General features: G+C 35.3%; 1 protein-coding gene across 1 annotated transcript in view; it reads left to right on the forward strand.

The window, feature by feature from the left end:
- The first annotated feature begins 4,579 nt into the window (after positions 1-4,579).
- The window catches only part of LOC110028627 (E3 ubiquitin ligase BIG BROTHER-related-like), a 23,959-nt gene continuing 5,128 nt past the window's right edge, over positions 4,580-23,410 (forward strand). The window contains exons 1-7 of the mRNA XM_020730588.1: positions 4,580-4,609; positions 7,735-7,857; positions 13,405-13,557; positions 16,923-17,154; positions 17,353-17,420; positions 17,505-17,549; positions 22,357-22,481. Of these exons, the coding sequence (XP_020586247.1) occupies positions 4,580-4,609; positions 7,735-7,857; positions 13,405-13,557; positions 16,923-17,154; positions 17,353-17,420; positions 17,505-17,549; positions 22,357-22,481 (776 nt within the window). The remainder of the gene's footprint in view (positions 4,610-7,734; positions 7,858-13,404; positions 13,558-16,922; positions 17,155-17,352; positions 17,421-17,504; positions 17,550-22,356; positions 22,482-23,410) is intronic.

The raw sequence follows: 23,410 nt of genomic DNA on the forward strand, positions 1-23,410 counted from the left end.
TGAAGTTGTGCACAACTTCAGTTTCTCAAGAGTAACACCCTCAATCAACATATCAGCAGAATCCACGTAGCTTTGTATCTCCAAGTTATTTCCTAGGTAACTCTTATCTATGCTTACAACTCCCACTGTATGGGCAACATCTTGCCTCTGCTGAAAGCCTTTTTCAACAAGTATAGCTTTGCACCTCTTACTAACATCACACTCAGTCTTCACCTGGTACACCCACTTGTTGTGCAACGTCTTCTTCCTTGGTAGAAGTTCTGTCAGCTTTCACTTGCTCGAACTTTCATCTTGCAATATTTCTTCATAGTTTTGTGGTTCTCCAACATCTGTCTTTGGAACAATAGAAATGGGTGTCTCAGACCTATTCTCTTCTTCACTTCCATCACTACACTGCACTGTGGCATATAGTAGATTTCCTACCATATTCAAAGTCCCTGAATACAATATCAAGTCTTCAACAGAACTATGAACTGTCAGCAATAGTGCATTCTGTGATTCTTCAGATACCACATTTACGCTATCATTCTCCATCTTCTTAGAATTCCTGCAATTCCTCTTTATGTGGCCAGCCTTGCCACAATTCCAGCAGGGTTTTTGCTTACTAAACTTGCTTACTAAACTTTGATTTTAATCTCCCTATATTTGAGTCCCCGTCATGTCATCTCCGTCTGAAATCAACATTCAGTGTCGAACTCGAACTTGAGACCTTGTCAGGATCTTTCTGGCGAACTTCCTCAGTCAAAATCAAATCACGAATATCATCGTATTTCAATTTAGATTTACCCGAAAAACTGCTAACTGCTATCCTCATGGCTTTCCAACTATCTGACAATGAAGCCAACAAGATCCGTGCACATATCTCATCATCAAAATCAATTTCCACAGAAGACAATTGATTTGTGATAGTATTGAAATAATTCAGGTGTTGAGCAACAGAAACACATTTCGCCATCTTTAAATTGAATAACTTCTTCATCAAGTGTACATTATTATTCGCCGATGGCTTTTCATACATATAAGACTGTCATGAGATCTGCAGTCGTCCTTTCATTGACGATGATGTGTGCAGCGGACCTTGATAGGTTCAATCGAATAACTCCCATAACTTATCGATCCAACAAATTTCAGCCTCATCCATCTTTTCAAGTATTTTCCCCAATAAAGAAAGATGCAATTTCTTCCCATAAAGATAATCTTCTATCTGCATCCTCCTATAACCAAAATATGTGCCATCAAATTTCTCAATCTCTGAAACATTCACTTCATCTGCAACCATCATTCTTCTTTAAATTCGAACTTAGCTCTGATACCAGTTGTTGTGAAATTTATATACTAGACAAGTTGTTGTGGTATATAGAAATAAAATCAAACAGGAGAACAATCGACGAAAAGAAAAATAGAAAGAAAAAATTTCACTCCAGAGAACAGTAACACCACAGCGGAACACACAGATTTATGTGGTTCGACAAATTACCTACGTCCACGAAGTTGCAGAGGATTTTACTATTTAAGGAATTTACACCAGTCGATCACCTCGACTTACAAAAGGAATCTCTTATTCTCACTTCGTTGCTCTCTCTTCTTCTCTCTCTGTTCTTCTCTCTCTACACTGAGATACATCAAAGAAGATAAACTTATAAGAGAAATAAACCCAATTTCTCTTCTGTCATAAGTCACCAAGAAGAAGCCAAAGGAAAACAATATTCTTCTTCTTCTTTCTTCTTCCTTCACCGCAATGAACTACTTCTTGCACCTTCCTTCCTCTATCCTGAGGAAAACCGAAGAAGAATACCGTGACTTCTCATACAAACCAAAGGAGAGTCGTGTGAACTTTTTTATCGTGAACAGGAAGAGAGGAGTGTCGATTCGCGAATGTGAGCAGGAGTTGGCGGGAGTGGTTCGCAACATTTCGTGATCGGGCGAGTGCAGAAGTGGCGTGATCTTTCGCGATGGGAACAGGGAGCTCTGGCGATGATTCGCGAAAAGGAAGGCGGGATCGAGAGTTATCGAGCTCCAGCTAACAGAAATGTCATCTTGAACTCTTCTTCAAATGACTTTGTCGCATGTATAATCATCTCAGAATAAATTTTCTTTATCTGGAACCCTCATTCAAATCTTGCGGTTATTAACTTCAACATAAGTTTCTTCCACGTCGATATCTTTGATAGGTTCCATCCCTTTCAAAATTATCTCTTCAACACAAACACTAAGATTATCATCCATCCGAATCTAAGCTGCCTTGTTGATGATGCCTTTCTCAAGCTGACCTCCACAAAAATCATAACCTTTGCACATGTTGCAGGCATGCCACCTCCTATGACAACTTCTTTATCAGTAACTCTATCTTAGCATAACATATGAGCTGACATGGGAGAAGAGGTTTGCTAATGCTCTCAAGTACTACTATGCTGTGTTGTTTTTCTGTTCGATTTCTTTCATTTTAAATTTTTCGAATCGGTGTTCCTATTTTCTAGATTGATTTCGATTGTCAACCAATCGAAGCTTTTATTATATATTCCATCCCAAAAGACTGGTGTAGAGGAATGATCGAGGAGGGTGGATTCAGATGTGTTGAGTTTAATGAGAGGGAGAATATTCAAAGTAAGATGCTGCTCAAGATGTATGGTAGTGAGATTATGTGGATAAACATAGAGAAATTGCATTTGGGCTTACACTTGAATGAATGGACCAGTCTTTGTATATAATTTCAGCTTGGGCTTCCATGGAGATTGGAGGAGAGAGATGCTTCCTTCAAAATATTTCCTTGATCATAGAAGATTATTTTTCTTTTATTTTTAACAGGATTAAGCTTATAGTTAATTCTTTGAAAAGACTAGAGACTTTGTTCTTTTGATTTTTTTTAAATTCTTTTGTTATTGAGCCCCTGAAATTTCATGAAGGGCTAAGAGGTTTTTTATTATCAGAGATTTGGGCACTTGGAGGAGTAGCAACAGGAGTGAAATTCTTTATATTTTTCATTTTTCTTTCTTTGATATCATAGATTAGGCAATCAGATGGCATTGGCTTCAAAGATATGTTCTTTTGTTATTCAGTTGTATCATGTATATGAAGGAGAATTCTAATGGGTGGATTTTATTTTGAATTTATTCTAATCCTTGTTATACTGATCATCTTGTTCTGTGTTGTGAAGTGGATTACATTAGTATATAGTGATAGTTGAACTTATAGCATTACAGGATTTTTCGTGATTAACAAATTATTTCGGTAGCTAAAACAAGAACGCGTGAAAGGAATACGCCGTAATTGAAATGTATTGAAAGATTTTTAAGTTATTTGGTTTGGTGCAAAATAAATATTATTTTTTTTATATTTTGTGTTTGGTTAAGGAAACTGAAATCAATATAAAATATGTTAAGCGATAGCAACGGTGGCGACTGGTGGTTGTTGCGCCTGTGGTGGGAGACAGGTGCACAACAATGCGAGGCGAGCAATACACGGCGGTTACGATAAATAGTTGGCAATGGCAATGATTGGCAAATGGTAGCGGCAGTGACCGACAGTTACCAACGGATTTGCTAATGGCGACGATTGGCAATTGGTAGCGGCAGTGACCGACAATTGCCAACCGCTATAGTAGGCGGCCAACAGTGGTGGTAACGGGCCAACAATGATTGAGGGGGTCCAACAGAAGATGATGAGAGCAAGAGGATGCAATTTACAATATATTTAAAAATCAACCAATTCCATTGATTCAAAATACACTATTTTTTGTACACCACATTTCATTTTCCTCAGACTAAACTCTATGGCCTTAAAAATTCATGTATTTTTTTTACTTTACACTACTATTGAAGGGAATCAAACAACTCCTTCTACTCTCATTATCATTCTCTATAAATTAAAAACTCAAAATCTTCTCTTTTTTTTCTTGGTGACAAAATTTGAGTGTTGAATCAATGTTGCTTCTCATCAAGTTCTTACTTTGTCCTCATAATGATCTACTGAACTCTCCTATGAAAAATAAGAAATTGTCTACTCGGTAAGCCTACTAGCCCCAAGATACTGCTACACACCAAGAGTATTTGTCAACCAACTTAAGGTTCTTACGAGAAGAACATACATATCAGCAGTGCTCCCCTTCAAATCTTAACCCATTTGAAGTTTTCGTTATTGCACAGTTGCCATCCAAGCTGAACAGTTAAACAATTAGTTACATTGTGTCTTCCTTCAGCATTTTTATTTATTTGAGCTTATTTCATATTTGAAGTTTTTTTTTTTATGTGTAAAACCAAATCAAATATATTAATTTGGTGGGGCCCAACACACTGATGTACTTTAATGGATGTTTAAATCAAAAATAAATTTCCTTAAACAACAAAGAAGCCAAAATACTTGATGAGTGTCATGGGCCTTAAGGTTCGAGCCCACTGGCCATGCACTTCTCATTAGCTTAAAGGGAACGAGTCACCTGGACATGCACTTGATGATTTGATTATGATCATGCCAATATTACTCGTTAGTCTAATCTTTGGAGGTGACGAGCCACAAAACTTCATGTTATCTAGAAGAAGCTCAGGAGTATCTCCGAAGCTCATCAGACTTCAAGTGAGTTCATATGACCGGGTTCACAACCGAGTTCTTCCAGGTAAGTTCGTTCACATTTCTCAAGTTCTTCTTACAAACTTGTCGGTAGCCACTTGTTTGTTGCACTGAGTATGGAGAATATATTTTTAAGGAAGAAGGAAGAGAAATGCACTCCATCATCACCTTTTATTAACCTCTTGATATTCATGCTAAATATCTTATCAACATCAAGTCTATCTAGGATATATACAATACAGCTTACGAAATGACATTTGATTTATTCTTTAGACCTCCTCATGGTTACTTGAGTTTTATGGTGTATAAAAAGGAAGCAAAGTGTGAAAGATAGGGTTCTGCTCTGGCTCTCACCCCCCCCCCCCCCCCCCCCCCCCCAACTTCCCTCCATGTCGCAGCCGGATAGAACAGTGACACTCTCTCTAAAACATGCAAAAGTTTCTTCCCACTTCTTTCACAATGTCTCTTCCGGATTGTACGAGTTCACGAATTATTCGGGATCATACGCCCAAAAGAATTCTAATCACATTTACATTAATATAAATAGGTCACACCAACACGTACATGATAAAATACCGCTCTTTGAATTTGTTTTAAGTTGCTGAAGAATAATCGGATGTTAAAAAAATTGTGGTGGCAATTCCAATTATTATTATTTTTAAGCCAGATCGTAGCTATAAAGCTGCTATCACATCTAGCTAGGATCAATATGAATGAAAACATAAATTTCAACAACTTAAAAAAAAAAGCTATTATTTATACACATAAAACCGCGGTGCGGTGCACGACAGAATGAACCTTAAACTAATATTAATGTGTAATTGACCCTGACTATCTCTGCAAGGCAAGCCCAAATAATGATGAAGCATAATTGTATTATTGTCCTATTATATATTTATATTTATATCAGTTATAAATCACATCAACTTTTGCTATTTTATGAGAAAATATGTCACGCATCTTCTAGAATATATTCCTTTATTCACCGCCTTAATTGAACCTAAGAAACGAACAAATTTTACTTGCAACTCTTGCTTTATGCTTCTTCTAACCTTCTATTTTAAATACCAATCACCGCACTCATTCTTGTAAAGATAAAGACACAGACATAAACCTATGCCTTCTTCTTAAAGAATTGATTGAAACTTTTGTCATATTTACAGTTTTCTTTTAAATAAATTATTTTTTTGCAGAAATTTACATACATACCACACAACTTTTATGTATTTATAAATTTAACATCTAAATTTTATTATTATGTGCATCACACCCAAATATTTAACATTAAATCAAAAACATAAGCTGCTAATTTCATAAAAGTAATAGGCAAACTCACAGGAACATTCAGATTATCATTATCATTAACATTATCACGATGTAAATCCTTATGACCATTTATTACGAATCAGTAGACATTATGAATTTTGATCGTTACTATATTTATGCAAAGTAATAAGATAAATATCATTAATAGAAAAAATTTCATGGTGTTCCTCCAATCTTTATGTGACTTTCATATATATATATTCACAAAGATATTAAGATTTGGAGACACAATACTTAAAATATTAGAAACAAATATTACAGAAGGAGCAATAACAACATAATCCACAAAAAGAGGATTATGTTGTTATTATCGCCCTAAAGGCAGGATTCACATTCACTCGAGAAAAAGAAATATTTTTGGGGCAACGCTCAAAATCATGCCCAAAAGTAAAACATGTTTACATATATTAGGTCTGCATTCATAAACAGCATACTGCATAATTTCATGACCATTCAGATTTAAAGAAATAAACTCAGGAAAAGTAAAATCAATATTCACTTGAATATTAACACAAGCAAAAGTTGAAGAATTAGCAAATAGTGAAAACCTAAAATACTGACAAGTTTCAAAATGTCTGTCTCCATCCAATAACACACAAAAGGGATAGGCAAACTAACCCAAATGAAAATATCTTTCAATTCTTCTAAAATAGGCTTAAAATCAGGTGTCTGACATTAAAAAAAAAAAGAGTTTGCCATAAACAAACCAACTACACCTGAAACACCAAATCAATATATTCTATACGAGGAAAACTTCCCCGAGAAAGAAAAGGAGGACTCCCTCGATGAAAAACTAAAATTGCCCAACAGTCACCAGAACTTTCCAGGTGAAATTTCTTTCAACCTTCTTTGTGACCATAATCACCTAATTCTCATATTTACATATTTAACAGCTAGAATGTAGGTCTTTCTTTTTATATTTATACACTCAAAAATTTTTGTTTCTTATTAAAAGTGTTATTAAAACTTTTGAGAGATTTATATATATACCACTTAATTCTTATGCAGCAAATAAGTCTAACATGAGCGAGCTGAGCTCCCGTTTGTGTTCGACTCATTTAAATTGTTTGTGTTTGAAATAGACTGGTATTCGAAATTGCTCTTGAAATATATGTTCATGTTCGTTTGAATTTAACTTGAACTGTTCGAATTGTTCAAATGTTTGAATTAAACTCATACTTAACTCGAATTGCAGCTCTATAACTAAAAGTTTAAATCAATCTACACTATTATTGTGCTCAAAAGATGGATTTTCTTACATTTAAACATTTCTATGACTATAAGAAATACTCTCCTAAATTGTGAAATTGTCGGTGAGATATGAATCAGCCTCAATTTTTCATTTTGTGGGCCTTTACATGCGTACCTGCCAATCTTACATATTTACATATCTAACACCTAAACATCTTTTTTTTTTTATATTTATACTACCCAAATCTCTTATCAATATTTTTTTAAATATAATACAAGAAAATAATATTAAAAAATATAAATAAATATTATTATTTGATTATTTGACTATTTCAATTTAAAATAAGTCAAATATGAACGAACAAATATTTATTTCTTCGTACTCGACTTATTTATAAATCGAGTTTAAATTATGTGTATTCGTCTTATTTAAATATTCGACTCGTTTATAAATCGAGTTAATAAAATTATCCGTATTCGGCTTACTTCATGATTTGATAGAATACAGTCGAATGATAACTGTGCAAATAAGGAGCGACATTTCTATTAACGGCAATATTATAAATATATTTACAGTATTTAAAACATGTTTTCGTTGGATTACCGCGTTTGAGGACTTCAGCTGCGGTCACTAGTCAATGTGGGCTCCATTAGGAAGTTTCGGGAAGACCTGATCGCGGATACTTCTCACAGTCTCCTCCTACAATACTCGTTGGGGTAATCTCCGACTGCAACTCCAAGCAGGAAGGTCGGAGCGGCGGCCTCCCATTTCCATCGGTAAGTCTCTCTCCCTCTTTGTCCCCTAAACCCTCCATTCTTAATTAATGAGAGGAAAGTGTCTCCCTTTCGCCTATTTCACCATCGGATTCCAGTTGCCGCCTTTTCCCCTCGGTTAGTTTTTCATAAATCGTTCTAAGCGACTTTTAGTTGACCTAGGCTCACCATTCCGAGGTAGAGTTTTCTGGTCGGGGAGGAAATTGTGCGACCGACATAGCAATTGGATTATGTAAAAGCTTCTAATGCTTGTAATTTTTTGCATTGATATTCTCTCTTGGCGATTTCTTGGAAAGTATTCGAAGAACTTTTTTTGTTGGTTTATCTGAATGATGCACTGTCTTTAGCGGTGTAAATTTTAATTCTGTAAAATTTAGAACCTTGCGGAAACATAGTTATGAAATGGTGAACATTATTGCATCCGTCAAGCAATCAAAACGTTAATCATGGCAGTCGGTTTTTGGTTGCAACTAGAAAGGGAGGCAATGTTGTTTCTAATAGGCAGTTTAGGTGCTTAACTATCAGTTATGGTTTTGAAAGTCGGTGGATTTGGTTCAGTAAATAGATTTAATCATGTGTGTAAGCCAAATAGAGTGAGAATTAAGGTAATCTGCCTTGTGGAGCATTAGAAATATTGACGTGATTCATTTCCCTAGCTGTTTCTGATACCGTGATGTTGCCAGTATCAGAAAGGGTAAATTTTGTGACAAATTAAAAGATATGTTGTGCTAGATTCTTTGGATTGTCATAGTTTGATTGTTTTATTTTCAATTCATCTCTTTACTTGTATGAGTGAAATGATGGGTGTTTTAACTTTTGGTTAAGAGCTGGTATGAACTCAATGGTATTGTAAACCAATGCAACATTTGTTTGTGCTATGTTGTGCAGCATATCAACTTTCATTGTCTGTATTGTATTTTTACAGGGGCATTTACCTAGGTACCACTCATTTCCTACACGTTTGAATATCTAACACCTAAAGTTTACTTTGTAGATTTATACCACCCAAATATTTCTTATCACATCAAAAGTACAACTATTCTAATTTTTATAATGTGAAATGCATCTTTTGATGTATGGGTAAGGTGGCTCCTTTGTAAAAATTAAAGTTTTGGTGTTAGACATGTAAAATTTTAAATACAGAAGAATTAAGTGGTATGTATGTAAATCTTCCAATTTGCATTCTTGAAATGTTCATCATTGCGCTCTCTTTTGCTTTGTATTTTCATATTGCACTCTTGACCGACCCACCCACCCATAGTTCTTGCTCTTTATATCCATAGGAGCTTGAAGAGAAAAAGAAAGCTTCAAATTGCTTCTATCTTGTTAAATTTTTGTTATTGGTTCTTATATAGGTTATTTCCAAAAGGATAAAGTGTGTATGATAGAAGCCATACTTAATGTTGCTATTGTTTCTCGGTAAAAATCAAAGTGATAATCACCTTAAAGGTGTCTGTAGAAGACAAAGTGGCGCAATAAGTTTGGAAGATATCGGACGGCTCTAAAAGTAGCCATGGTGCTGATGTTGAAGAAGTCCGTTGGGAAAGCCACTATGATGATTTTTGTTGACAAACATTATTTGTTGTTTATACTTTTAGTTTGAACACTTGATTTTTTTTTTTGTTTGTGTGCATTATAAGTTGCAATATTTATCTTTATCATGATTTTTTTGTCTGTCTAGTTCTGAAAGGGGAAAATGCATACGAGAATAGTTAAATTTAGGGAAATTTAATACGTAACACCCAAGTCTTATGTTTTTACATATCTCACACCTAAACTTTCATATTTACATTCATAGCACTTTGGTGCCTCAAACTTATGCATGAAAATGTGTATTCACCTTTAAAAAATGATTATTAGAATTATTAGCCTAATTAATGCTGCAGTTATAATTAGGTTTTATTTGCTTTCTTTATTTACATCCATTTTCATCTTTATGTATTTCTGAATTTAAGTATTTTCTCTTATGTGGGTCTTGTAATGTGTATTTACACACCTCTTTCTTATCGATGAATGTATGGAGCTCTACTCTCAAAAGTTAGCATGGTATCAAAGTCATGGTTTTAACCTTAGAGCTTCCTTCCTGTCGAAATCCCGTCGATGTATCCCGTCATGACTTCCGACCACCCTTCTTTTATCGGGGGTTTTTGCTAGAATAAGACAAAAGCAAGTTGTTGGACGGATTGGCGCTTGGTTCCAGTTGCCAGTATCCCATTCCAACTAACTGGAGCTCCCTCCAACGAGTTGTTGGATTGACTGGCGGTGGTTTCCAGACGCCTGAATCCCCTTCCAGCTATTGGAATCCCTTGCAACCGACCTAAGCTTCCTCCAGCGAACCTGTCTGTTCCATCTAGTGCAATCTGGGATTTGTTCAGTCGCCGGATATCCTTTTTCTATCCTTGATCAGAGATCTTCCAATGTCTCGTCACCTCAACATCATATTTGGCTCAGTTGGAACCATGGCAAACTCTTCCACCACTAAGCCCTCTCCCAATTATGTACTTGAGTCCGCAGGAGGGTCGACATCGATCTCAATCCCTTCGCAGACCGAAGGATCAGAAAGCCACATAAACTTCCAAATCACCACCCAAAAACTGAATGGATATAATTTCTCCAATGGTTCAAGCTGTGTCTTTGTTCGTCAAAAGACGTAGGAAATTTAGCTATCTCACCAAAATGATTCGTGAACCTCCTAAAACTAACCCAACGTTTGAAACGTGAGAAGTGCAGAATTCTATGATCATGTCGGGGCTGATTGATTCCATGGAGACTACAATTGGTCGTTAATATATGTTTATTCCTGTTGTTACTGCCCTATGGATTGCAGTTCGAGATATCTACTATGATGTAGGGAACTCCAGCCAACTTTTTGAGGTTTCTAAGATCCTCTTGGCAATATATGGATGAAGGACTGTGATCTACAATAATTTGGTGGCCTGATGGATGAAAATGCGGTCTCTACTATGATTACACGTGGGAATCTCTGACAGACATTTCTCTTATTTAGAAAAATATAGAAAAAGATCTCATGTTTAAATTTCTTGTGGGCCTTAACAAAGATTTTGATGAAGTTTGGAGTTGTATCCTTTTCTGGGATCCTCTTCATTCTACTCGTGTTGCTTTCACAGAGATTCAACGTGAGTAGAGTTGGAGAATTGTCATGCTCAGCACTTCCACTTCATTTGAATCATCTGCCTTGGTCACTAATAGCACTCAACAGTAGTTCATGCCATCTTGAGCCACCAGTTTCACTTGTGATTGCTGTCACAAACCCAACCTTACCCGGGACAAATGTTGGAAACTTTATGGGAAACCAGTGCACAAGCCGTCAGCCAAATTTTCCTCTGTTAAGGGTCATACTACGACATCTGAATCTACTTCCGTTCAAACTACCTTCACTCGAAACACTCTCTCAAAGTCAGATGGAGCAATTAATCAAACTATTTGGATCAGCCAATTCTATTTTGGTCCATCGACCTCCCACATTCGTCAAGGTACCATTCCTATGACTCTTACTTCTTTTGTCTCTTTCAGTGCTGGGATTATTGATTCAGGTGTCACAAATCACTTGTCTCGATGTTATCAAGCTTTCTTGACATCTTATCTTTGCTCTGGAAAAGATACAGTTAAAATTGCTGACAACTCATGTAACTCTATTGTTGGTAAAAGATCAGTTGTATTAACTACCGGTCTAACTTTGGAATATGTGTTGTATGTTCCCCTATTGAAATGTAACATGTTATATGTTAGTAAGCTGACATATGACATGGATTGTCCTGCTCATTTTTCTTCTGATGTTTGTGCCTTTCTGGATCGTCGTTCGGGGATGATAATTGGAATTTCTAAGCGAATAGTCGGGCTCTACCTTTTTCAAGAGAAAGACATGGAGAATGAGGACACTTCTCCAGTAGTTGCAGCCTTGCTCGGTCCACTTGATGTTCGATTATGTTGTTGCATTATCATTTGGGTCATCTCAATTTTCAATATTTAAAACATTTGTATCTGTCGATATTTACTAATAAAAATCTGACTAGCTTTAAATGTGAGACTTGTCAATTAGTTGAACATCATTGCATTCCCTGTGGTGTACATGTGCCACCCCCCAGACTTTGAATCTACTTTCTCTCGAGGACAAGTGTGCAGACTGCAGAAGTCTCTCTATGGACTGAAGCAATCCTCGAAGGCCTGGTTCGGTAAGTTCACTAAGGTAGTAATGGGGGTCATGGCTTTTCTCAGTTCCAATCAGATCATAGTCTCTTCTTTTTGCATTTCCCCAATGAAAAAATTGCTATCCTCATCGTCTATGTTTACGATATTGTGCTCATAGGCGATAATTTACCAACATTAGAGTTTCTGAAATGTATTCTTGCTACTTCGTTTGAAATGAAAGACTTATGATCACTCTGGTACGTCTTAGGCATGGAAGTTACTCGATCATCTCAAGGCATTTGCCCGTCTTAGCGCACATATGTGCTTGATCTATTGACAGAGAATAACCTGTGCCTATGCAAACCAATGACAGTTCCATGGGATCCCAATGAGAAATTAGTTGATTATCCCAATGCTATTCCAGTGAATAAGACCCAACTATCAACCTCTTGTGGGAAAACTCATTTACCTCTCCCATACTCGCTTCGACATTTACGACGCAATAGGTATTGTGAGTCAATTTATACATGTTCTCTATGAGTACCATTTCAGAGTTGTCCACAGGATCCTTCACTAATTAAAAGGCACATCGGGCTTAGTTCTACTTTTTTCGTTTCACGCTTCTTGTTCTATTGCCGTTTATATGGATGCAGATTGAGCTAGGTCCATCCATAATCGAAAATCAACCTTAGGATATTGCTCATTCGCGTGGGGAAATCTTGCCAGGTGGAAAAACAAAAAATAATTAGTTGTGGCCCGGAGCAGTGCTAAAGCCAAGTTTCGCTCTTATGTCCTTGGGTATCTGTGAAACTCTCTGGTTACGCGTCATGCTCCGTGTATTACATTTGTCGGTCTCTGCTCCTATCCAATTGTTCTGTGATAATAAAGTTGTAATTAGTATCATCATAATCTGGTCCTGTATGATCGCGCCAAACATGCAGAGATTGAGCGACACTTCATTAAGGAAAAAAGCTTGATTTGGGGGAGATTTGTCTTTCATTTGTTACATCTAATGGTTAATTAGTAGATATCCTTACCAAAAATTTTCCGCAATTATTGTTTGACGACTTCAAATCCAAGTTGAACATAATAGACATCATCTATGATTCAATTTGGGTCTTGTAAGTATTTATACACCTCTTTCTTATCAATGAATGTATGGAGCTCTAGCCTAAAAAGTTAACAATGATAATTGTGTTATTTTTTATGTGATATTAAGATTTGAGTGCTATATGTGTAAATACGAAAGTTTTTGTGTGAGATATATAAATACATAAGAATTACTGGCTTTATGGGTGTTTGGAATTACATACTTTATTTCTAATTTGTTTCCTTTTGTCTCCGTGCACGATTATGCTGTTGCTTCAATTATTTATGGCTTACCAAATTTGAATTTTGTAGGCTATAATGGGAGTGGAACTTCAGACTGGTGGAAAGCAGAAAATGGACATTTATTATGTCCATGCCCCTGCGCCACATTCAGTGGAAGAAAATTTCGAAGGATACTTCCAAGGCCATGATGAACTCACGATTGCACAACTTCTTCAGGAGCAGGTTGTCCACATTATCAGTTTGAATTTATTTTCTAAAATAGATTATGAACATGTCATAATTCAAGTAAGCATAAAGTACTTTATGTTGAGTGTAGATTTAAAATCGTTGTTACAAATGGAGTCAACTTGGTATTTTCTTGTTTTATTTTATCCTAACTCCACAATGATCATGAAACGACCAAGTGCATAGATTGTGAGATTGACCACACTAAAGAAATGAGTAGGGGTGGAACTATATTGAGCTCAATGGGAATTTACATTGATAGAAAGGGTGTAATTATTCGATGAAGCTGTCAACATTGCAAGGTTTGGAGAAAGGTTGATGTACACGAACTTATATACTTATTAAAAATTCTAATGGAATTATCAGTACCAAATAGATTGAAATTGATTTTATTTGTGACTCTTATTTTCTTGACATGGAAATTTGCAAAGAGATATTTTATGAAAAGAATGAAGTTGCATGAATAATTCAATAAATTTGTTAAAAAGATGCTTTGCTTAAAATTTCACATTAACTGATGCATAATGAGGTGTGCTTCAGCACAACTTTGCAAAAAGCACCATGAGTCATTATACAGGCACCCCTCTACAGAATTTATAAGGTTGTATATATCAAAAGCTAGATTTTAATTAATTAAAATTTTTAATATAAAAATTAAATATATAAAATAAATCTTATTTTTATTTCCTTACGTTCATACTTAAAACAAAACAAATTGAGAATAGGAACCACATGCTTGACGCTCCAAAGCATACTACTAGCATGAAATCTTTTGGAGGATATGTTCACCTATGCACAATTGTTAAAATTTGTTTTGGTTTAGAAGTCAGCAATATTGTTTTGAGGGACTTTGTTGAGTATGGCTATGCTATCATAATTACTAAGCTCTTAGTTTATTTTTAAGAATGGTTGATACAGAGAAAAAAGCCAGTCATAGATTTTATTCATAATATAATGGATGAGACATATGAGTTGATAACCTAGAACTAATGAGTTAAGTGCAACAGCAAATTTAGTGGAACATGCTCAATCATTATGGTGAGGTGTTCCTACTAGGTATTTGTTTGATATGAAACATAGTATAACTTATCATTTGGTCAATATAGGAATCAACTATGGGATTAATTTAAGAATTGTAAATAAGGCAACTATGATATTTGAGTATTAATTAAGGTTTACAAGTGGTGGTTGAGTATTATTTGCCTTTAGATTATCTTGTTATTATTATTTATTTTACTAGGTCTTAAGTGAGAAATTAAGAATGAATTGGGATACAAGTCACTAAAAATATTGCATGAAGTTTTAGACATGATTTAGGATGTTGAATAGTATTATTATCGTTTCAATCAAACTATTAGACCTATTATTCATGTCTCTGAAAAAAAAAGTATTGTCATATTCTATGAAGCTTATAACAATAACATCAACGCCAGAATCGTGTAACTTGAATTTGGTCCCATTGGAGAACTAATTATTCATGAATATTCTCTTGAAGATGTTTTGGATACAAAAATGCTTGTAGTTACAATATGATTTTACATTTTATGTTATTGAATTTAAAACTACATCAACTGTTAGGTATGACTCATATACCAGGAAATTTGGAGTATATTGAAATTGATAGGCGTGTCTCCTGGAATAAAAATGAGTGTCTCTTGGTGTGAAAATGTGTGTCTCTTGGATAAGTTGGTTTGGGGGTGTGAGGGCATGTTAGTAATTTTATCTGTGGGTTTTATCTATATATATGATGTGTAATCCTATGGGTATGTACTAAACTCCTCTGAAATAGTGAAATTCTCCGCTCGCTCTCAAGGCCGTAGGCATCTTTGCTGAATCTGTTAAATCTCTGTGTTCTTCTTCTGGATTTGTGTTGTTTCGCCCAAAATTTCACAACATCAACGATATCTCTTGTTTATTATCCTAGATTGTAATTTATCAAATAGTCATAACGGATCAATCATATTTGATGTGGTTGATGAATCAAATATGTAAGCTAAAATACAATTTTGATGAATTACATCAACAATATCTCTTGTTTATTATCCTAGACTGAATACATGGAATGTAATTTTAGTAGTAGTAGCTCTAGTGACAGAAGTGTAACTTTGGGTGATCAAATAATTAAAATGTGTGAATGATTTAGATATCTTGGTTCTGTTGTTCAAAGCGATAGTGATATAGATGGGAATGTTAATAGTAGAATTCAAGTTGGTTGGTTGAAGTGGAGGAATGCTTCAGGCCTTTTGTATGATAGAAAAGTACCACTTAGACTGAAAGAAAAATTTTATATGACGGTGGTGAGACCTGGAATGCTCTATGACGTTGAATGTTGGCCTTTAAAAGAGAAGCATAATACTAAGTTAAGTGTAGATGTTTTAGATTCGACATAAGTTAAGAAAGACAAAGGTAGACCTAGGAAGACTTGGGCTTATTGTATAAAAAATGATCTTAATTTATTAGAATTAAATGAACATACGACACTAAATAGGACACAATGGAGAAAAATGATTCATGTAGCCGGTCTCACGTAGTGGGATTAAGGCTTTGTTGTTGTTGTTGTTGTTGTTGTTGTTGTTGTTGTTGCTCTCTTAGCCCAACTTTATAGTAGTGTGTTTTTTGCGTTATTTTGGAAAATGTGTAGTTGTTTTTTCCCCTATTCCTTAGATGATTTATGGAATGTTTTTATTTTGTCTTTCTTTGGTTATCAATAGGATTCCTGAGGCATTTAAAATGAATAGAACATTGATTAGTGAAATAAATTTTATGTTTTTCTTTTTTCCAATTATTTTATGTGTGCTGTTATAAGTGAATTTTTTGAGTGCTTTGTAGGAGTTGACAATAGTTGATTTCTATCATTGTTCTCGCTGCTAATTTGTTTTGTGATTCTTGTGTATGCTTGATTGAATTTTTGTTAGTGATTGTTCTGATGGTTGTTGGAATTTAATACATGTTACCAATTATTTTTGTGAGATTTCAGATTTTGGTGATTGTTTGATTATTATTTAGAATGAAATAAGTATCTTTGCTATGTTCATATTAAAGATGATTAATTTTTGTTAAAATTGAGAATTGGTAACATAATAATAATAATAATTATTATTATTATTTTGAATTTTTGTTGTGCATCTCATACCATGTTGCATTAGTGAACCTTAGACTCTAAACTATCCTCCTTCAGTAAGCCTGGCTTTGCAGCAAAATGTCCTCGTTGTCATCCTGCACTTTTCTAGCTTTGCTTAACCATTTTGAATGTTTTTTTACTTGTGCAGAATGATATACTAAAATCATGTTCTTACTTGCATCGTATTGATTGGTTTGAATCAATAACTGGATATCTTTGAAACTCAACACAAATTTGGCAGGAAACTGTCTACCAGTCGCTGCAAAGAAATGCCCAGATTGATACAACCAGGTCTTCAAACAATACTCCCGGGGGAGGTCCTGCTGGTAGACAACAAAGGCATGCAAATGTTTCTCAAATTGAAAATGCCGAGTCTCAGTTAGCCATGGATGAAGCTTTTGCAAGAGAATTGCAGGAGTTGGAGCTTCACCTTTCTTCTACTTCCATAGATGGCAATTATGGAACAGGAACTGGTAGGTCTATCTCTCTTCATGGTTATATGAAAAATGAATGTATGTGCTTATTTGACATTATATTTCTCAATTTAAGGCCATCTGGTCGAGAAAGATTGTAGTTATACATGCTTAAATTAAACCTGTCTTTTATTTTTGACAAAGCTGATTCTTTTTTTCTATTTTTTTAATCTTTTTTTGGGGTACAATTCTTCGAAGGCATTACACGCGCCGAATCTTCCACGGCAAGCAGTCGAGGGAATTCTGCTCGTAGCGCAACAAGTCAGGTAATTAAGATTAATCAACTATTCATTCTTTTACTATTGAGGCATTCAGACTAAGAAACTAATGGTATATCAAATTCTGCTTAGATTACGATACAAGATGATGTTGACCCGGATAATATGACTTATGAGGTGTGTTTCTCTTCCACAAAATTAAGCATAAATTTTTTAAGGAAATCGTAACTGTGGTTCACTTAGTAAAGTTTATTTCAATTTTTACTTATTCCTAGGTAGCCCTATTCAGTTTGACTTTTGATTTAAGTCTTATATTTTGTGAACCCCAGGTTTGATATTTGGTTTAATTATCTTTTACTTCAGTTACCTATTGAGGTTATGTCGTTAATACATAAGCATCATACTTCACTACAACTTGAAAAAATATTTTATTCATATAATAAACATTTTAAGATTTTTATATATGTTGTGTGAATCATTCTCATGCACTTCTTGTTCCACATGCATTTCAAATTCGCATTAGTCTTGAATTTTGTGTCATTATATTGCGAGTGTGGACTATACAATATGGGTGTCATTTTTAGGTAATTTTGATGCTTCTGGCACGCTTTTGCAATTTATTTTACGACGGGAGCTCATTTGAGCAACAAAGTGATTAGGGGCGACACTCGTCCTGTCAGCAATCTATCTTTTTCATCGTGTTTGATTGTTTTGGTTAATTCCATATTTCAGATTTCTGTCCAAGCCAGCTATCAGGGATGTTTTCCCTTCTAGGGTTGTATCTAAAGGCGAGGCGGTACTCCAGTTGTAACTCGCCTGAGGTGGTGATCTTCTCCAACTGTTCGAGGGGTGCTTCGGTTGTAACTTGATCTCACGGGAATACTTATCTTCCCCAACTCCCCTTTGCAGTTTCCCTTCGTCTGTTTCCCCGCCGCCAGCCCTATTACACACTTCTTGCTGTTGTGAGCCCTCCTCCATCACCCACACCTGCGACGACAAGGCATCTCCTCCCTTCCAGTCTGTTGCGACATGTCCTCTAGCCTCACAGCCACCCGCTGACACCACCCCCTTCTCTGTTTTTCTGCGGCTGGCCCCCCCCCTCCCCTGTCGCCTAGTGCTGCAGCCACATCATTCCAGGTCTTTAGCGACGTCCACAACCCCCAGCCAACCCCTCTACTTGCTGTCCAACAACCATTTCGCACCTTCGTCATTGCCCTAGGGCGTCTTTTTATGTTTTGTGTCATTATTTCCAAATTGTCAGGAGTCTTTATTTGCAACCCTTTCGAATTTTAGCATTAATATTCACATTTCTATTGTGGTTTTTGTTAACTCTAGTATTAGAGCTAAGTCTAACCCTAATTTTATCTTAGGGTTTCCTAGCATCCGCCCCTACCCAAGCCATCTCCACCAAAACTTTTCTTTCCTATTTCCAAATCGTAGGGTTTATACTAGGGTTAAACTAGCGTAACCCTAGTCTTATCCTAGGGTGTTCTATCATCTGCCCCTACTCAAGCCACCTACCAAAAATTTTCTTTTCAATTTTCAAATCATGGCTAAACTTTGATTTGACCCTAATTTACACTTGATGGTTTTCAAAATCAGCAACCATTAATCTTTTTTTTTTTTTACCCTCTTTCACCTCTCAACTCTAAACTGTTGTCATGCCACCAAGGCGATACATGCCGAACCTACCCGGAAAGAGATACAACAAGATATTTGTTGACTTTAGCGGAGGATTGCAGATATTTAGGATGAAACCCAGGGAGAACTTACCCTCAATTGTGGCCCGGAAAGTCGAAGAGGCGGAAGAGACGAGAATGTAAACCTCTTCATAGGGAGGATTTCAATGATGAATAATAAATGCCTATCCATAGTTCTATCCCGCGTGGATACTTATCTTCCCTAACTTCATTTGGTATCCTATCCAGTGGGGAAAGTCGATGGAGCCTATGTCTCAATCCTAACTTCATTTGGTACTATCCTAGGGTTTCCTTACATCTGCCCCTACCCAATCCACCTCCACCAAAAATTTTCTTTCATATTTTTAAACCGTAGCTAAACTATGAGCTAACCCTAACTTCCTCTTGCTGATTTTGAGCAACCTTAAATCCATTTCAAAACGAGCTTTTGCAATTTGTTTTTCGAGCGGAGTTCATTTAAGCAATTTCGATGGTTGTCAAAGCGATTAGGGTCTAAACGACAGCCGTCCCCTCTGCAATCTATCTTTTTTATCGTGTTTGCTAAGGATACATTGACACAATCCATTTTACTGATAGACGAAATACGTGTAATTTTGACTGCAATCAAAGCCTCTGATTTCATTTGTGATTGATGCAACTCAAATTCATCTTAGGTGACACTACCTCCTGTATCGACGTTGCATTTGACCATTTTGACTCGGGAAACTTATGTCGAAATCAACTAAATATTCTATTAACTTGAGCTTTCATAGATGGTAAAACTCAGAAAGCTATTTAGAATTTGTGATAATGACATCTCATCCGTAGGATTCGGAAGAAGGGTTAAAAATCATCTGCTATTAATTCAGCTGCTTTGAAATGCATTACTTTAGATCTAATACTTGATTCTAGCTGAGCTTTAAAGCAATAATTTGCATGATGAACAAGACACTGGAATGGATTTAGTTAATTGGATTTCCCCTAATACTTGATTTTGGCTTTATATTTAGAGTTCAACTTCCATCGGACATGAGATTTTACTATTAATTACCTCCTTGAATTTGGAAAGCGTGCAAGATTTAGAAGATCGCTTGGTTTATATTCTTTGAAAGGACTATTTTGTATTTAAGGCTCGTGAGAGGAGTAGTTAACCTTGTCAAAATTTCATCATCCAAAGTTTGTCAGATTATTATTCTGAATTTGAGATGGACTCTGTAATTCGGTTTCATTAATTGCGTGCGTTATTTTCTATATATGCATGTTAAATTCATATTTTAGGTGATTGGATTGCTTCTCTTGTAGATTGTTATCTTGGGTGGAAACACATCGTTAATTAGATCATATCTACTTATCCGCGTCCGTTAGATTAATGGGATTTAGGGCAAACTGTGATTCTTCTAGTTTGGAACTCTTGTTTCTTATCTATAACTTGTTTCTTTTTTCTTTTTTTGTGTGTGGGGTGGGCACATCAAAATTTTTATTAAGTAAAATACACATTTTCATGCACATGTTTATGACACCAAGATTTTACAAGTGTAAATATCAAACTTTGGGTGTTAGATATGTAAATAACATTAGAATTGTGTGGTTTCTATGTAAATTTCCCTTTTTTTCTGTACTGTAACAACGTTTGATGATTCTTATCTATATATTCTCCTTGTCCATTACTCCTTATTCATGACTTGGAAACTTTTTGTTGGGATATTGTCCCTGTTCTATTAGCATTCTTAGTTGTGATTAATGGTTATCGAGCTTAAGAGTTGGCTGCAGCCTGGTCATACTTTTAAATTCTTATTCTTTATCTATAATACCTAATTTAAGTGTTCATAAATGATTGATTGACAGTCTGATTGATCTATTTGTGGTTTTATTACATATTTAGATTAATTTACCTGCATAATCCCATGATTTTTATTTCTTGAAGTTGCTTTCATCAGAAAATCAAAGGTTTTTCACTTGAAATGAAATTCTACTTTCTTTATATCATCATCTTTAGAAATAAATAAATTGTCTGAGTTAAATTGTTTGCTTCCATGGGTGATTTACATGTTTATTCCTGCATTTATTTGTTTGCATGTTGTCTAACGTAAGCATCAGATCTCTTCTTATTTAATAAAGAGGTATTCTGCATATTAGATTTTTTGTAAAAACTCTAGAGCATAGAATGCTCTACATCAATTGGATAGGAACTTTATGGGATAATTCGTTCCAAGTTGACCATTATATTCTAAGGTACCACGTGTTTATTTCAAATTTAATACGAGTTTCACATATATTGCATGGAAATTTCATATTTTCAAAATTCTTCATAATTCCAGTAAATATTTTGAATTTTTAAAATCTCTTAAGATTAATTTTAAATTATCTGAGGGATAAAAGAGTAAGGACTAATTAGGGTTTGTTTTATGCGTGTTATGGTTAGTTGGGGCATGACCCATGCCATGATATGGCCCAATAAAAGGATGGCAAAATGGAACCATCAAATCACTATGGTTGGTAAAGGATTTGCCATTATGGGCTCCCAAATTCGTGCCCCAGCCCCCTCAAAATAATGATGAGAGAGTTTTACTTAGAGATTCCAAATCAAAATTTCAAATTGGCATATGAGATTGTATCAAATCCCGCCCAGAGATATTGCTCTTATTTTTTCAAGGACTTTTCACATAGATGCAAGCCATTATCGTTAATTACTTCTCCTGATAATGAGAGAGCACTTTCGATTAAAACTATTCATTAGGACGTTTATCACTAGCGGAAGTATCAATTTAAGTTTTGGATTGTAGAAATTGATCGTAGTGAGTTTAGATTTAGATAGTCGACCTAACCTGACAAAATAATCCCTGTAAGCATTTTTGGGTTGCTTCATTCAAGGGAACATCGTATACCTAGGCTAGATGTTTGTCTAAAGTGATAAATTCAAATCTAGTTTAGCAAACAAAGAGTTCTATGTCATATCAGGTAGACAAGTATTCCTTATGATTCACAACTTAAATAGGAAAGAAATTGAGGAACATACGAGCTATTGTATAGTTACATAGCCACTACCACTGCATCGAATTTCATTGCTGTTGTATTGTTAAAAATTTTTACATGCCCTTTCAGAGAGAAGAAATTCCAAGCTTTTGTATGTAGTCAATGTTTTTCCATTTTAACAATCTTATGGAAGCGGGTATTTTTCTTCCTTGCAGTAATTCATTTTTTAATGTATGAGAGATGTTTGTCTTTGTTATTGATCTGGTCTATTTGATAATTGAGTTGTGCATAATTGCTTCTATAATCCGAGCCCTTGTCCTCTTCTTTGCTAGCAATTGCAATCATTGGGTGAAGCTATAGGCACTAAAAGCAGAGGACTTTCGGATGAACTTATATCCTTTTTACCTTTCTCAACCTACAGAACTGGGCTATTTCAAAAAAGAGAAAATCATCAAGAGTATGTAGTTCTGTTATATCTTGGGGCGTTTACATAAATACCACCCAATTCTTATGTATTTACATATCTAACATCTTTACTTTTTTTCATTTATATCACCATATTAACTTGTAAAAAGCTAAATATATCTTTTCATGCATAGATAAGACAGCATGTATTTAAAAAATGAAGTTTAGGTTTTAGCTATGTAAATACAAATGAATTGAGTGGTATATGTACGTAAATCTTCCTTATATTTTTGTTTTGATTTGTAAGATTCCTTAGCCTTAGTTTTGCAGCCGTTAATGAATTTAAATTATTAGCTTTATTTAATATTTTAAATTCATAATATTGTGATTTCCCTATAAAAGGACAGCTTCCTGCCTGTCGGCGTTTAAAAGGGGGAAGTTGCGTTTGGGGGTCGCCCGTAAGAAGCTGTCGGCCGCCGGAATCGAAATCCCGTCGCCCGCTTCGGAAGGACTTTTTTAATTTACATATATATATATAATTTTAGAAAAATATGGAATCAAACTGACCTCATATTTTTCACAGTTTAAATGAAAGAGCGCTCTACCTCAAATCCTGAGGGATAAACACAAGACTTGAGGGTGAGGCTCAATCAAATAAACTAAGAAAGATATGACATCCGTTTGGGTCTGCGAAACCATTTTTATTTGCCGACAAGTTCCCCTATTTAATACAAAGAATTAAATAGGGTTTATTTTAAGCTGGGTTCGGAAAAGCTCCCTATAAGGGCAAACCCCTATAGTTAATTATATCTCAAATGACCGAAGTCACCTAAGAAAACTCTCGATAAAAATCAGGGAATAATGTCTTCAAAGAGGTCAAAAGGATAGGACTTTACAACGAAATCAGACGAAGAGGTGTGAAGGGGAAAAGCTCAAATCTGGAACATTGTTAAGGAATCCAAATGAAGAGAAACTAGGGGA

The sequence above is a fragment of the Phalaenopsis equestris genome, unplaced genomic scaffold, assembly GCF_001263595.1.
Source record: "Phalaenopsis equestris unplaced genomic scaffold, ASM126359v1 Scaffold000002, whole genome shotgun sequence".
Lineage (NCBI taxonomy): Eukaryota > Viridiplantae > Streptophyta > Magnoliopsida > Asparagales > Orchidaceae > Phalaenopsis > Phalaenopsis equestris.